This window comes from Eurypyga helias, unplaced genomic scaffold (genome assembly GCF_000690775.1).
Source record: "Eurypyga helias isolate BGI_N326 unplaced genomic scaffold, ASM69077v1 scaffold4985, whole genome shotgun sequence".
NCBI classification, from domain to species: domain Eukaryota; kingdom Metazoa; phylum Chordata; class Aves; order Eurypygiformes; family Eurypygidae; genus Eurypyga; species Eurypyga helias.
Genome location: NW_010249630.1, coordinates 113,415 through 131,200, shown reverse-complemented (window position 1 = coordinate 131,200; position 17,786 = coordinate 113,415). Strand labels below are relative to the sequence as shown.

The 17,786-nt window shown below is 43.0% G+C and overlaps 1 protein-coding gene across 1 annotated transcript in view; it reads right to left on the bottom strand.

The window, feature by feature from the left end:
* The window catches only part of LOC104509481 (microtubule-associated tumor suppressor candidate 2-like), a gene marked incomplete at its 3' end in the record, with an annotated part of 129,893 nt that overhangs the window by 18,149 nt on the left and 93,958 nt on the right, over nucleotides 1–17,786 (bottom strand). The window contains exon 4 of the mRNA XM_010151437.1: nucleotides 617–778. Coding sequence (XP_010149739.1) covers nucleotides 617–778 — 162 coding nt within the window. The remainder of the gene's footprint in view (nucleotides 1–616; nucleotides 779–17,786) is intronic.

Below are 17,786 nucleotides of genomic sequence, written 5' to 3'. Positions count from 1 at the left end.
CAACCCCCATTCCCTGTCTCCCTGCACCACTTAACTTGGAGAGAAGTTGAGGTCAGGAAGAAAGGAAGGGTGGGGGGAAGGTGTTAAGATTTAGGTCTATTTCTCAATACATTTCTCTGATTTAATTTGCAATAAATTAAATTAGTTTCCCCAAGTTGGGTCTGTTTTGCCTGTGACAGTAATTGCTGAGTGCTTCTCCCTCTCTGAGTAAAAACACCATAAATTGCTTCAACTTGGAAGTATTCTCATACTTGTAAGCATGACCAGCAATGAATTACCTGCTCAAAGGAATGCTTTGGTCTCTAACGCAATGCAATGTTTTCAAAAAGCTGTTTGGTGAGAACCAGTAATATACACGTTAAATCTCTGGCATGTGTAGTTAGGGACGCTACATGTCTTCAGCTCCAGACATAGTTCACAAAATGAGATTATAGCTGTGTTGTTGACTGTGTTTCAAAGAGACTACAGAAAGAGTCCAAATCAGCACATTGGCACTGTGCCCAAGAGTGGCATGAAAATTAATCGAGTAAGGATGAAAATATCATCATAATATGGCTTCTGCATTTCTTAGACTAATGCAGATGGTGTTTCAAATGTACAGGTTTGGAGCACTTACCAGCAGGTGCTGCGGCCGTTTTTGGTGCTGGAAGTAAGCTCCTGCGTGGAGTCGCTGTGCTGCTCGGTACCTGCGTCGTGCTCTTGCTGCTCCCCTTGGGGACATCTTTAGAAGACGCGGATGCCTTAGGAGTGGTTTGCTCTTCATTTCCAAAGCTGGAACCTGCAGGAGACCAAAATTGCTCTAATTATAAGTTTATTAAAAATGTATGTGAACTGTGGCATACAGACTGAGCTTGTATCAGCAATTATAATCTGCAAAGACATATCCTCATTGCAACATGGGCTGAGTTACATGGACTTTCTCTAACACGAATCGTTATGTAGAAATAGAGTTCCCAGCAAGTTATTTAATGCTAAGTCTTGGCAGCTGTTGGAGTCTACTTCAACAGGAACTTAACACCTGCTTTTCGGCTAGGTCCACAAAGGTATCTGGCTGCAAGGCTCCTAAAGAAACCAAGAAATTTCTAAATATCTAGGTGGATGATATTTACATCTCTCACATCCACTTCAATCATATTCTCATAATGAATCTTAGGTTGTCAAGGTTTTAATTTTACAATCACGTCTTTCAACACTTCTAATTGGTTTGGTTTCTTCCTGCATTTGCCATCTAGGGAATAAAGATATCCTAGGCTCCTTGCAGATAGAAGTAAATCAGTCTTTTTTTAATATTTGAAAACGACAAAGTTGGAGTGTCTTCTTTATCTATTTAGTAGAAAGCCTCAGAGGAGCAAAAGATTGCAGCACGTCTGGGCTTAAACATTTGCAGAAGAATCAACATTTTGTTTGAAAAAATCAGTGGAGATAGTGGCAAGAAATAGGATTTCAGAAAAGGTCTATAATTTTTATTTCCATTATTTTAAAAAGATACAACAAAACTATTTAGGTACTTCCTGCAAGAAAATGGTAACTTTATTTTAATAACTGGCATATTGAAGTCTCAAGTATTTTTAAGCTGTAGGCTTCTTAAATGTGTGCAAGTAAGGGAGCGATTCTGGGTTTTACGCTTTTCTTGTTGAAAATCCACTTGAAAAAAAGTGCAGGTTGGAAAAGAAAATCCTCTTTTCTGATAAAGGAAGACTATACCATTCGGCTCTGAGCAAATAGTGTTAAGTTTTGCTGTGTCTTTAAGGCTGCTTGCGTATACATCTTAATTTAAAGCACGTATCTGCCATATACATGGACTGGTACAAACACACTTGATTTTTGTTCAAATAATAAGCCACATTAAAAATTCAAACAACACAGTCTGCTCTACACTGTGCAAGAACAGGAAAACCTGAAGCATTTGTCATCTTTACACTGCTGTGCACATAACAACCCCAAAGCACATCAGGTCGTTGTTTTATATCCAAATTACATGGATTTTTCACCTGTGTAACCAACATTTAGGATTCTGTGCTGGATTATCTGCTGACAAGACACTGCTGACTTGGTAAAGTCACGTCGGCAGCATGTCTGGTCCAGCCTGGCCTGGCCTTCTCTGCAGCTGGCCACGACGACACCACTACCACGTGCCAGGGCATGTTACAGCACGTGTGTGCACTTCAGCCCGTTCGCATCATGCTCCTAAAGTTACTCCTGAAGCCATCTCAGGCAGGGGCTCACACAGTCGGTTTGGGCAGCACCCCTTGTAGAACAATTTGTTCTTTCCTCGACTATTTAAAAGTTTTAATTGTAGAAACATGAACCTTGAAGAGGAAATTATTCCTATTATTTGCAGAGCAATGCCATTCAAGTCCTCTTTAATGGAAACTCTTTATTCTCTGTTGTGTAATGTATTAGATGGAGAACATTTCAACTCACAAATCTGGCCAAATGCAAGCAATTCCCACCTTGAAGAACGAGGCGTCCAGAGGAGTGACATAACCTCTTATTTAAAAACACAGTTAAAAAGCTTTTCTAGGTATTGAAGATGAAGTGCCACCAGCTACAAACACTTTTACTGTCTAATACATAGCACCCAAGGTCTGCTAATTACAGAAATGAGCGGGTGGGCAAGCTGACAAACACAGTCTCACTGGGTCCCCTGAATCAGACATGGAGAGAGCCAGCCGTGCACCTCATGCCATGGCTGGAGAAACGCCTCCAGAAGAAACAAAAGGAAAAGCCAAGGGAAAATGCGGTTCATCTTTTGGTCTTTTAATGAGAAATGGACTCAGGGAGACAAGCTGCATCGCTGTACTGGGTGTCCGTGGCAAGTTATTGGGAGTTCCAGTTGGCTCCAACAGGCCCACCACAGCACACAGCTGGAGCTACCTCTGGCAAAATGTACACTGCCCTGAAGTGAGGACTGAGGAAAAATGTGTGAGAAACAGCTCTGTGAGCACCAGTCAGAGAAGGAGAGAGGGGAGGTATTCCTGCAGCCCCTGCAGAAATTCATGATGAAGTGGGTATTTCCCTGCATCTTGTAGATGGGACCATAGTGGAGCAGATATCCATACTGCAGGCCATGGAGGACCCTATGCAGGAGCAAATGGACATGTCCTGAAGGAAGATGCAGCCCATGGAGAGCCCTTGCATGAACAAGCACACTCCTGGCAGGAGCTGTGTCCCCTGGAGAGTAGCCCATGCTGCAGCAGGTTTATCCTGAGGGACTGCAGCCTGTGGGAAGGACTCACACTGGAGCAGGGAAATGTGTGAGGAAGAAGCAGAGAGAGGAACTGTTATGGACTGAATGCCACCCCGCTACTCCATTCCCGCTGCGCTGCTTGGTGAGGAGGTAGAATGGAGGAGGTAGAGGAAGTAGAAGGAAGAAGTGAAGTTGAACCTGGGAAAAAGGAGTGGGGGACGACCTGTTTTAGTTTTTGTGTCTGCTTCTCACCATTCAACTGGGAATGGAATTGGAAATATATTAATTGGAAATATATTAAAACATTTTCCCCAAGTTGAGTCTGTTTTGCCTATGACAGTAACTGGTAAGTGACTTCCCTGTCTTTACCTCTACATATAAGCTTTTTCATCTTATTTTCTCCCCTGTGCTGCTGAGGAGGGGTAGTGAGAGAGCAACTGGGTGGGTGTCCAGCAGTCAGCCAAGGCCAACTCACCACAAGGGCAGTATCGACATATCCAGCATTTACTGAGATAAGGTCAACTTTTAACACAAGAGACAATACCTCTCACTTTGCTGGTCACTGAGAGACGGAGTTCGTAAAGAGACAGTGGGGTACAACAACACGTGCATGTGTAATAAGCCCCAGAAAGCAAATGTTTGCTGCTTCCACAGATATCACTAGGACAGCTGCCCCAGGAGCAGGGCAAGGTGAGCTCCACCTTGCTACTCATGATGCTGGATTTCGCTTTCCTTTTCAAACAGCATTCAAAGAAGAAATGAAATTTAAGTTCCAGGAAAATGCATATTCCTCATGATGTAAGAGGAAAAATAAAGGTTTTCATTTACTCAGAGGAATTCACTTCTTGAAGGAAAATCAGAAAGATTATTCATCAGCTGGTATACTTGCCAGTCTATCATGAGATAATGCTTTCCACTTTTATCTGCAGCAGGTGAGTCAGTAGCATGTCCCCTCCCAGAATACCAGTTCTTATTTTTGAACAAAAGCCTGTACAAAAAGATTTGCAGCGTGTGAACAGTTTCCAGGTGATCACATCCTCCGTTGCATTGCACCTCTTCCCTCCTACCCCACTGCTTTTGCATTTTACCAAAAGCAGGGGAGACTCCTTGCTTGACTTTGAAGCACCTGGCAAGTCATTTGGGTGCTCCTACATAAAACACCCTGTATTTTTGCAGACTCTGTGTTCTATGAAGAGCAACACCGCTGACTTTGCAGTACAGTATTAACAGACTATTAATGATCCGCTGGAGGTAAAGGCCTTCAGCCTCACTTTTATCATCCCCTTGCTGTGAGCCCCAAGGAATCCTACTCTACTGCCTGTGAAAAAAATACAGGGAAGAAGAAAAGGTGTTTGAAGACTTAGGAATACTTTGGAGAGTCCCAGCTGCACCCACTCATCCCCTACACTGTTATGCCAGTAAAGACATGCACACGTCAGGGCTGGCAATACACTGTGGGCTGCGTGTTCAAAGAAAGCCATGACCAAAATCCCACTGGCTTTCAGATGGCTTCAGCCACCCTCTCTCCATATCTGCCATCATCCTCTTCACCATCTGGTCCTGCCCTGCAGCAGCTCGCTTCAGGGGCTCCTCACCCTTGGGAGAGGAAGACTCCCTTGTACGCGTCACTAGGAGTCTGTGTCTCTTGTATGTGTTCCTTCTCTGGAATTATTTACAAAAATTATAAAAAAGGATGGAAAATGGTATGATATTACATACAACTGTAAAACGAGAAGGAACATGGATGGGGGAAATTTGACATTTGACAAGAAACTAATTAAGTCATGTTTTATGGCAGGTCTTGATCTGAGAGGAGACAGCGATAGGAGGGGCTGCATTCTGGAGCCCCAAAGCTGCAGATATCCCTGCCTACACTTGAAGGCAATGAAGTGACCTTCTATTGGAAAACTTGGGTCCTTTCTAGAAAAACAGTCTGTCTGACAACGCCTACAGGTCTTTGACTTGCTGAGAAACAGACTGCAAAAGAGTATTACACCACGAGTGCAGCTGCTTCTGCTCACCGTCGGGCTGACGGTGAAGGACCAAGTGAAGGCTGTTGAAACCGAGTGAGTTTCCAGCTCTCCATAGCAGGTCAAGCATTCGCTGCGCTGGCAGCGGGTTGGGAGCTGTTGGGTCCCCGCCGCAGCACTAATCACACCCGAGATACTTGGGACATGCTGGCATCGTGAATGTTCACTGAAGCACAAAAGTTTACCCAGGGTAAGAGCAAGCCCTTTCCGTCTTAAGAATCCTTAGACACTACTTGACGGCAAACTGAAAGACCACAAAGGTATATCTAGTTGTTGCAGAAGCGAGACCACGTACTATTTCTAAATCGCTTTCCAGGCACAGAACTCAATGAACTTTAGAAATAATGAAGGATCTGAGCTGCTTTCCAAACTAACAGAGCAAGGGAACAGCAAAGACAGACTGAGAAAATGAGCAGGAAAACCTGAGGATGAATGAGGCTGGAATGACTTTTTTCACCTGCAAAACACTTGGCTGCATTATTCTTCTGGGTTTTACTAGGCTGCACTTCCGTGCCCCAGTTCTCAAGCACAAAATGAAACCTAAAATTACTGCCATGGGAGATGATCTGATAAGGAAAATGCCTGAAGTACTGTAAATAATCGGGGGATGTTTAAAACAAAATCCCACAAGACACACTAAATTGGAACATTTGTCCATCCTTCAATTAATGTTCACTCTTTTTTTCTGATTTTTACCTGTAAAGTGGTAAGTTTGATACATTGATTACAAGGCAATCAGCCTGTCAGCTGAGCTTTTTATTTCATTATTTTAAGGGTTACTGTTTTAAAGTTCAACACCATATTTCAATGTGACGTTTCACAGTGTAATTATCAAGAGACACAATTCAATTTGCAGTCCTGTAGCTCAAGCTGAAACAATGCCACTGACCAAGCGGTACAGCGTGATGACGAGTTCTGAGGGGTTACCATGCTGTTACGATGTTATGACAGTAGACGAGATTACTAGCTGGCTAATCTGGGTTTTTGTCTTTGCTGAGAGCCAGTGCCTGGAATTTCCTGGTACAACAGGCCGAATGTGGAACAGATCAGGGACAAACATATTTCTGTTGAGAACAAGAAGAGGTTTAAGGATTGATGATCACACAATGCTTAAACCTAGCTTACTTACCTTGAAGTATTTTTTCCCATTGCATTTTTTGACTCAGACAAAGGTGTTTCTGTAACATATTTATTTTAGAGGAGGTTTGTGCATGGCCACATGCCTTTATAAAAGCTGATTTTTCAGAAGTCTTAGAATTCAAAACTGAAACCTGAATTTTGAATTTTGATCAAAATTTCATAATTTGAAAGATATGCCAAACTGTCCAAAGAATACTTAAACAGTAGATTTTACATTTTATAGGGCTCCCTATCACACTGGGATCTACAGACAGCAAAATAAGGAGCCAAATCTGCAGCGCCTGTTGGCACAGCAGCCAGCTCTCTGAGCTTTAGATGGCTTTGGGTCTCTGCACTGCCGATGACTACCTCTGAGACAGTCCCTTCATTGCTAGGGAGGGAGTTTGGTGCTGTCATTGGTGATTAATGACAGCTATGTGATCAGCCATGGCTATATATCTGTAAGAGACTGCTGCATGTCTGTCCTTCTCCCCTTGCCCTCCAGTCCTAAAGCCAAGCACCCTTCTCCTGTGACACCTACTGTCGGGTGGGTTTGGGCTCTCAGATCTAGCCATGAAGATAGCTCCTGAGGCACCTGAAAGGTGGGAACCCTGCAAAGCTGACCATCAACAGAAGAGTTGCAAAAGCACCTCCATGAGGATGCACTGTTGGGCTCCTCCTTCACCTCCAGCTGCCTGTGATGGTTCCTGCACTTCCAGCTGATCCAGGCAAGCAAAACAGAGATGGTGTTTCTGGAAGGGCAGAGGGAAGCATCACCTCTTCAGGCTGTGCTCTCCTAACTCAACTGGCAGTCTCACTGTCAGGGCAGCACTAGCAACCCTACTCACAGCAGGACACCCTTGCAGACATGACCTTCAGTTGATACTTGCTGTATCAGGCTGTATCTACGCTGCTAAGTAAAAGCAGGCCAAGTGGTGTAGGCTGGCTTGTCCTCACACCACTCTGGCTAACCATAGCAGCTTTTCTTGAGAGAGTTAGAGTGGAACAAACCACAGCCATGGTGTGAAGAACAGGACAAGGGGATCAGGAGTGCAGGCCTAGCCGGGCCTCCAGGCCCTCTCCTGCTCACCGCAGCCAAGAGCATCTGACGAGCTGGGCTGTGTGTGCTCCCAGCTATTGGCAAAAGAGGTCACTCAGCTTAGCCTCATCTGCAACAAAGTGCATTTAAGAAAAGTGGAGATGTTTTGCCTCTGCCAAGTGTTAGAGCATAACCATGGACAATATGTGGGGCTCTGCTGACAGGTAATAACTTGCCAGGTCTTGGTAACTTGACTGTATGTTCCTCATTTGCATCTGACAATTTGGTTCTAGTTTTTCGTTTTAGCCATGTTGCAGTTTTAACCTAAATACTTTCCAAAATTTATCCTCACCTCCATTAAGCAAAAAGTACTTGAAGAGTCCACTATTTGTACAGCTGACGAAAGACAAATTGGAAAGAGAAATATTTTGACTTAAGTTAGTCAGATAAAAGTTATTTTTACATGAATAAACATTTTTCCTTAATTTTGTTCTTCCGCCATAAATATCTCCAATTCTTCATGGAACAGAAGGCAAAAGAACAATATTTCGTAATATTTTTGCACTGGTTTGTGTGGATCAAACCCTACATCTGACAACATGCAACAATGTGGTAGAAACAATCAAGCTTTGTGGCACTTCTGTAATTAACTCAGTATAAACAAACAAAATTGCTAGTCTAATTCTGTATATGCACATGGAATTAAAGCTCCTTCCTCTTGCATGTTTTACTCTTTTTGATAGCTCTGAGTTTTTGAAATCCGGATTTATTTTTGTGGCATGGATTCCTCTTCAGTGTCCTTCATACATAATAGATAGTAGAAGTACAGCCTTGTGCTGCTGCCCCTCCTTGTATCAATGATTATTCATCTCACCTCACCAATTAAAATACACATTTTAGGATCCAGTTAAATGTATTTCTGACTTGAGTGGAGTTACATGCTGCTCCCTGCTGAATTGTTACAAGCCTCATTGGGCAAGATGAAAATTTCACCACAAAGTAAAATTTCCTTATGTGTTAGTGGGAATTGTAGACAACTTGCTGACTATGTCACACTCTGGACCACATAACACATTTCATTTGGGCTCTTCTGGAGTGTTACGACTCTACCAGGCAAGATGAGCATTTAATTACGTAATAAAATTTCACCGTATATTGGTGGTAGCTTTGCCTGCCACTGGTGGATTGTACAGCTGCTTGGCTAGATGAGCTCATTCGTATATCCAGCTAATTAAAACCCCATGGGGTATAGAGTGAAGACAGCACAGTATTTTGCTGATCAATCATAAAGTTTATCAGAAAGGATAATATAAGGTTACTGGAATCTTGCCAAAGAAACCTGGCCTATGCAGACATTTTTAAAAGGGTCTGAGATACCACTGTGTACGCGCCTTCTGAAAGGGCCATCTCTTGGCACAACTTGGAGCTGAATTGTCAAAGGTCATTCATAAACAAATCTTTCCTGCAAACTTCCCTTACTTGGTGTATGTCTCTGATCCCAGGGACAAGAAACAGCCCACATCATGACTACCCTGCTGAAGTGTCTCATTTGGTACCCCGAGGACCAGAGGCAGTAGGACTACTTACTGGGGAAATGTTTGCTTCTTTAACTGAGAAAAGAGAAACACATCTGCTGTAAGCTTCTCCTAGACATAGCGGTTAAGATTTCTAACAGATCAGATCAGAGTAACCTGATATTATTTTATAATTACTATCAATTCATTGTAGGAAGGGCTGGTTCTTAACACCTGAGGTACACTTGAAGGAAAGCAAGTACTCGTAGTGCTTTTGGAAGGTCTCCCTGCTGACACAAGAAGAACATATTGCATACCAGTTAAACATTTAAATTCCTGACAGCAGGTTCGTTCTGGGAGAAGAAATAAGTAGCTATATCCAAGCAACAGATTTAAAAACAAAATCCCATGTTCAGTAAATTTAGTGAAATGAACTGTTATTGAAGATTGAATTTGTAAGAAATACTGTATTTGATCCCTGTGAGGTCAACTGAAGTGTTGTATTCAATGCAAGCCAGGTTTGACTTGGGATGAGTGCATCAGGAAAAATGCTACTCTCTGTACTAAGCAAAAAGCACATGAACTAAAACAGGAGCAGTTTTACCACAGGTATTTATCTGGCAGAGGAGACACTGTCTTACAGAGGAGATGGATGAATACAGGTCCCAGAGCCACTTCTCTCCCTTGTTGCCAAGCACAGTAGTCCTCCACACCACAGCAATTCCCAGGCACTGTAGAGCTGTCAAAATAACACCAAGCACTGATGGCATTTTTGCCAAGGACATATCTATGTTCCACTGTCCTCATCTGCCAGAATGGCCCCTGGGATCACCAGTGGTTGTCCAGAAGTTAGAACAACCATAAAGAAGATACAGATAACACCCATTTTCTACTAGCACTAGAGCATTAATAGCATGTATCGACCTACTTGGGGGGAATTTTCCTGGGTAGGAACATTTTGACGTTCCTGGGTAGGATTTCAGTCCCAGCATCCACATTTCTAGAAACACCAGTTCTGTAACAAGATTTGTGCTCACGACCATCTGCTCGAACGGCACTATGCCTACTTCTAAACTGGCATGCCAGTTTTAACAGGGCACAGGCACCCATGAAAGATAGGATTAGAAGTGACATCTGCTCTGCAAGAAGTTCCTCCTGGTGGCAAGAAGTGCCAAATTAGAGCCACATGTCTTATTATAAGGACAGACATCTGTTGACACTTGTGGGCATTGTATCATCAACAACTGCCTCTTTCCTGGAATTGCTCCTTCTAATTTGCTTGAGCACTGGCCTGGAGTGCCATATTTGGACACTTAAGGGGATATAATCCTTGGTAAAGGAGTTAATGACATTCCGACAGTGTTGCTGGATTTCCATCAGCTTTAGCAATCCATACCGGATGGCACAGCTAACCAGAGGAGGAGAGGTTAAGCAATGCCCTAACAATTGTCAGTGCTTAAGGTCTGTTGGTGTTCAGCCCTGCTCCTCCTTGCCAAGACACAATAATGCGTGTGCTACAGTTTCCATGGAATTATGCTAGATCAAACAGCTAGTAAATGTGTCTGCCTCATTCCCTGGCATGACAACGACTTTAGAGCATGCAATATGGACTAAGGAGGGGAGTTGTCTTACTGAAACCTCAAGGATGGAAGAACCCTGGAGAGTCTCCAGTTAGTCACTAATTAATTGCATTTTATGAGTCAGGCACAGATCATCAAAGCTGCTTAGGAACTTAACTCCTATTTCATACACCATTCAAATTCAACTCATACTACTTACTCTTAATCACCACCTCAGCCCTGAAGGAGCTTCAAACCAACAGATGTCTCCATTTCAGAGTAGGAAGGAGGCAAGCAGCTGAGCAGAACCTCCCATGAATGCTGAGCAGCGCTTTGGTTGGAAGAGAAAGGTGGTGCCAAGCACCAAAGCTGTACTTTGTCTTGGAGACATGCAGGGAAGCATCTGAGATGTTCAGAGAAGCCATTTGCTGTGTTCATCCTCTTGGACAACACACTGTTCATGGAAAATTTCTGCCTATTTTTTAAAGAATACTTTGATTTCACCTGTCTGACAGAGGCATCATCTAAGCCTCCTTCTCCCACACCCCTGGAGGGCATCAGACCCAGCAGATGCAACTCCCTCCTAATGGACTTGAGCCACTGTGCACCAGTGGACAAGGAAAGAGGCAGGGGTGCCCTCCTCACTCACGTCCAAGGAACTACCTAATTCTCACAGTCAGTCCTGCATAATTTAGAAAATTATGCATAAAACACAATGTTAAGCACTCCCCATGCCTAGAAGAGCAAAAGTTTCCACAGTGGACAAATATTCCTGCCCCTTCCCTCCCCCCTCCAGCGAATCTCCTACAATGAGGGTAAGTGCAGATGAGAGTTACAGAACCATTAGAAGCTTCCAATTTTTTTGATTTGATTTTTCCTACTGGTGATATGAATTTTCCTACATGGAAATTTTCCTACTGGTGATATGGACCTTTAGAGAAATGTCACATATTTATTCCTGTATAGCATATTAGAAGTTCCTTTTCCCATTTATCTTTCACAAACTCCTTTGTAAGTAATGCACAACACGAACTGGGCTGCTCTGTGCTGCTCCTGTCTAGATCTGCGGTTCTTGTAGATGGCATACAGGAAAAAATCTACAGCCAAATCAAAATCTGATAAAAACTGGTGTGTAGCCTAGACTTCCAACAGTCAGGAAACATGTTTCAGTGGAAAACCTTTTTTTTTTTTTCCACATGCACTAGGTATACTGTCTTTTAAAGCTCAAAAAATAAAAGCTTCACTTGTAGAATTCTGCTGATTGAATGATGTTTTCCTCACAAAACATCTTAATCAGTTTGATCAAACTAAGTTTTGTTTCAATAAATATTGTCAGTTATGAGAAAAATGGTAATAAAACTGCAATTCAAAAACACCTGGAGAGAGAAACCCACAAGCAAAACAAGTGTTTATTATAAATGGCATTTTCCATGGAGAGTAAGCATACATTTTCAATGTGATCTGTTAAAAATTTTCCTCATGTTCAATAAAACCAGTGTCTTTAGTAGATGATTTTGAGCAAAATTTCCTTTATTTTACAATAAGCTGATTTTACAATTAGGAATGCTAAATGCTGTGACCCAGTGACCCACTTAAGCGAGTTTTATCAGCGCTTCAGCTATGATTATATTTCTATGAACTAAAAGAATCTAAACCAGTTGGCCCATAATATTTTGCTCAGAACAGATGTTTAATTGCATTTATTTCACAAAATGAAAGCTTTTAAAAGTACGTAAAAACAAAATTCTGTCGAAACCCCCAGAGGTTAAATAGAGGATGCAGGTTTTTAAAAACTGACAGTGCCTTTATTGAAGGAATTATTTAACTTTTGTATTTGATAAAGTACCAAACATTTTGTTCATTTGATCCTTTTACAGGTTTTTTTCCCCTTCCTATTTGAATTTAACTGACGGGTGGTAGCAGGATTCAAGTGAGTATGGCAGAGCCCAGGGTGGAACGGTGAAGCCCTAGGGAGTTCCAGACACCAGGAGCCCTGAGAGCAGGGCGTGCAAGCACCTCTCAGGCATTTGGCAGCAGACAAAACCAGTGAGCAAGATTCACAGGGAGAAACTGCACCAGTACCAGGTACTAAAATCTGCCAAAGGAAGCGGCAAGTGGCAGTAGTGGGTGACTCCCTGCTGAGAGGCACTGAGGATTCCATCTGCTTGGCCTGATGTATAGTCAAGGGCAGTCTGATGTTTGCCAGTGGCCAAGATCCGGGATGTCACAGGGAGCCTCCCACAACTGGTGAAAACCAGCTTTATCCCCTGCTTCTTTTACATGTGGCACCAATAACACAGTTAAGCAAAACCTGGGCAAGATCAAGCAGGAATTCAGGAGCTTTGGGAGCCCAAGTGAAAGGGACAGGGGCCCAAGTGATCTTCCCCTCTGTGTTGCCAGTCAGGGATTGGGGTGCAGGCAGAAGGTGGTGCATCCTACAGATCAATACCTGGCTTTGTGGCTGATATCATCGCCAGGGCTTTGCTTTCTATGATCAGGAGACATTCTTTGATGAATATTGCCTACTGGGGAGAAATGGTATTCACCTATCTGGAAGAGGAAGGAGAATCTTTGGTAGCAGATTGTTTGACTTAGTGAATTGTGCTTTAAACCAATGAACTTGGGGGACAGGGTCAACAGCTGCAACACCTGTATATCCATATGCAACAGGGTGGATGAGGGCACCTACCAGAGTGGTGAGGAATGCTCGCCAACTCTTTCCAAAGGCAAGTACATCCGTAGTCTAGGAAACAAATGGGAGGAACTGGAACTCTGTGCCCAGTCTGAGAGTTATAATGTCACAGGAATCACAGTAACTTGGTGGGAAAATGCACACGACTAGAAGGCCACAAAGGATGTCTACATACTTTTTTGGAAACATAGCAAGAGAAGTGGAGTTGCACTTCATGTAAAAGAGAAATTTGAGTGTACAGAGGTGAGCTTAGCAGTACCACCTCCAGTTCTGGTCCACAGAGGCATGGACAGACTGGAGATGGTCCACAGGAGAGCCATGAAGATGATCAAAGGGCTGGAGAACCTGACCTGTGAGGAAAGACTGAAGGAGTTGGGTCTTTTCTCCCTGAAGAAGAGAAGGCTCGGGTGGACCCCATCGTGCTATGCCAGTACTTAAAGGTCTCCTACAAAAAGGACAGAGGCTCTCTCTTCACAAGTAGCCACATGGAGAAGAAAAGGGGCAACGGATATAAACTTCACTGGGAGAGGTTTCATCTCAACAGAAGGAAGAAGTTTTTTACAGTGAGAACAATCGACCACTGGAACAATCTTCCCAGGGACGTGGTAGAGTCACCATTGCCAGAAGTTTTCAAGATGTGATTGGACAGGGTGCTAGATAATCTCATATGGGCTCCCCTTCCCTTGCAAATTTGGATCAGATGATCTTTAAGGTTCCTTCCCACCAGGGATGTTCTATGATTCTATGAAAGGAGAATAATAAATGAAGAACCCCAATTTCCAATACCAGGCTCAAAATCAAGACTATACACCACAACTTGCTCAGACAGTTGTAATATAAATGACAGTATTACAATACCATTTATGGTCTAGACATACAATTCTTGCTTGGTTTGCAAAGGTGAAAGATACCAGTCTGACTACTTAGGAAATATAAATCTGCACTTCAGAGAGCAAACACAGCCTGGGCAGCCAGGCATGAAATTCCTTGTCTGACCACCACACGCCAGTGATCTTGCCACATGCCCTGGAGTGGGGGAGCCTTCTCCAAGCAAGCAGCTTTTGTGGGCAGGAGCCGTGTGACACCATGTCAGCACACTACATCATGGTATCTGATACTTTTGTACCGACGTTATAGTTGCTCTTAAATCAAAGACTGATGAACCGAAAATACTTTTAGGTGACAGAGGCAATTTGTGGCCTTTCATATTTCAAGAGGCTAATGAATACATCCAGGGGCACTGGCAATAATATCACAATTTCCTGGACTAGCACTGTTTGCTTGGATTGAAATTACACTCAGTCAGTGGGCAACTTGCTGCCAGGCTGGACCCATGACTGCAACATCCATTCTGACATGATATAACACTGTGACATGCAGGTAAAAACTTTTTTAGGATTGCTCACTGACACTACTGCTAAAATGACAGGTAAACTCACTAAAGGAAATTACATTCTAAAAAAATCACATTTGTACATATAAGAGCCTCTGGTTTATTCCTACAAGCAATCAGTCCCAGCAATTTTATGATTCTTTTTTAAGCCAGAAAATCCACCCTCTGTCAACACTCCTAAGTGGAGCAACTCTTTTATGTCAGAACAATACTGAAAGGCCTCTCTGAAAATAACTTGGATGGTGCTTTGGTCACGACAGTGAGTTAACTTGTTAGGACACTGTCAGGCACAGACAACCAAGCACCACTCACACAAATCTCTTATGTGGGGAAAAAAACACTGTATTTTCAAAACTTCAGGTTCAGTAAGAGACCAGGTTTGTAATTAAATTAGGATGTATCATCATCCTTTTCCAACAGCACTTAGGAAACCACTGTAAAGATGCACAATGAAGTGGTATTTTATGGGAGACACCACACTGCCCTCAAGCAAGGCCTTCCAATGATGCCAACGGAAGATGTATGTCGCACCTAGTCTTTATGTGGCAAACAAAACTATACGAGCTGTGTGTGGCTTGAGTGCTGCACATATCCTACAGATAATACAAAGTTTGATCCACTGAAGGTGCCCAGGAAAAATATTCAGTGGTTCAAAAGACACATTCTGCTGCTGCATTTTTGCCCCAGTCACACCACAGATGTGTGTCCAGTCAGGAGAGCGTGAGCATGTACCACCCGGACATCCCTGAAGGTCTGTACCTGAGCCAAGGGCAGATCTCCCTTCCACATCACTTCCAACAGCCTCAGAGCACAATATTTGCTAACATCCCTATAAGCAGGGGGTTACACAGTATCCTGTGGGACAAGCTTCACAAGAGGAGAACATGGCTGTGTAGATTGGGCTGTCTTGCACCTGTCCTGGCTGGGACATCTGACACCGTTTGGTTGGACTGACCCTATGCTCCTGCAAGGCCATTCCAGCTCCATCAAGAGGACATGCAATGCCCCTTGGAGCTGGCTCTTTAAAAGTAACGACCAGGCTTTACACCAAAAGCACTGAAGCTTTGCCATGAGCAATACTTCATTAGCCATAAAGCACCCAACCTATGCTATTTAAAAACAAGTGGGAAGTCGTCCTTTGGTTTCACTTGGTGTCAGCAATGCACAGCAGAGTTGGTCAGGATGTGAAGGATTCAGGTAATTTCAAATTAGGCAATGAAATAGAAATTAGAACTTAAATCATGTCTGTAAATTGTAATTCTTCACAGGTTTTGTCACAGCCAAATCCATGAGAACCCACTGGGACCATTCAGTGTTTCCGGACCATGGTCTTTTAAGGTTTTGGTTACTTGGTTGGATTTTGGGTTTAGATTGGGGGATGGAAGAGGTTACTTTGTCTTGCAAAAAGTCTAAGCCAGGTTCTGACCTGTACCCTTGATACTGTATTTTTTCTTATGTAGGACCTTTGAAAATAAATTCACTTGCCCATCTCTGCTATGCAAAAACTAGACTGCAGGATTAATCAGAGATATCCTATTCATTTCACCCCTGTATGAATCGTCCTGTAATTAAGACCTGGAAGGGACCACTTAAATGAAAGATTTTTAATCATACATTTAGTACATGGATTATTGAAGTAGGAGAGCTTCTCATTTTGTACAATTTTAAATCCCAGCAAATTTTTTTAAGATACCAGAAAGTATTAACAGGATCAAGAAAGGATACATGTATGTGGGGAGTGGGGTCAAATTATTTTAAGGAGGTATAAAGTATAGCCAGAAGTATGATCTGTAGTGTTTTATACTACCGCAAATAATGTCCTTTCTATTGTAGGCACATTTAATGAACTGTTCATGTATTGTACAAGTGCAGAAATAGTAAACCAGAGCCTTGTCTACTGCAATACAGTAATTCAAGTGATTTCCACAGTACTTCAGTTGCACAAAAAAGGCCCCTGTGCTCTTGACAAGGATTTGGATAGCTCTTAGCACTGCTAAAGAATGGCAGAGCCCTCAGGAGAGTCTAAGTGGCAGATCTGCCTTGGAGATCGCCTGCTGGCTCTGCAGAGTTTCCTTCCACTCCACGGTGGCACAATCTGACAGACCCCACACACCCTTGGTGTCCCTCTAAAATTCCTGGGCCCTGAAGGCAGGTGGTCATGTGAAAACCTCAGCTGCTTTTACTGTAAAAAGAAATTTCTACTCCTTTTTTTTTGTTTTTCTTCAGCAGAGAAATGTCACCTGAGAGCATCTCCCAGACCTTTCTTTTAAAGAAATATCCTGGGGTTTTTTGAAAGTGCATGAACACTGACACACTACTGTGATAACATGCAGGTTAAATGTGCATTTGCTCTGAGGAGTGCTTAAAAAACTCCTCCTCCTCCTCTCAGTTAAACATAAACAAAGATCTCAGGCCATTTGGAGTCTAGTCCCTGACATTTAAATGTGTGGGTAGTAGCACAGCTTTGGAGCAATAATACTGAGGACGAAGAAGGAGTCTCTTAGAAGAGACAGAACAGGTTTCCTACTGCAGAAAGGCCAATATTGACTAAAACTACATTTATTTTCTCTGTGAACTCCTTAGGATCAGGGAGACAAGAATATGCCCCAAGCTTGTTTGTGTCTCCCTCCAAGCCCTATGCATACAGGAGGTAGTGGAAAATACTACTGGGGCTCTTTGAAGAAAGTATTTGACTCCTTTCTGCATCAAAACTAGAAAATATATGCATGAGGCTTGATTTCAACAGGACCTCAACATAATGTAGGCACCTTTTATTTTACCTGTTGTAATTCTAGTAGCCAGTAGAGAGTAACATGAGTGAGAACAAGTGTTTTACATGCTGGTGAATAAGAGGGGGAGATAAATAGTTGCTGTTCACTACCTGAATTTTCCGAAGTGTCTTTAAGAATGGTCCAGCCTGTCCCAGCCCTACACCCCATATCCCCAGCCCTGCCTGAAAGTGAGAGAAGGATGCAGTCTCACAACAAAGGCTCACTGAGAGACTGAATCACAACTATTGGCCAAAAAAACCAGGTGAACCCACAGCTCCTCTACTCATCTTTTTCCTTGGTCATCTTTTCTTTGTGACCTAAGAGACAGCAAATCATGAATTTGACATAACTGAAGGTGCTGCAAGGTTCAGGTGGTGCTCTGTGTTTACTTTCTTTCCCGACAAAGGGACCAGACAGCCCGCAGTATGATCCTGCAGTCTGTGTCCTGCGCTCACTGTTACAAGGTACCTTCTGCAGAG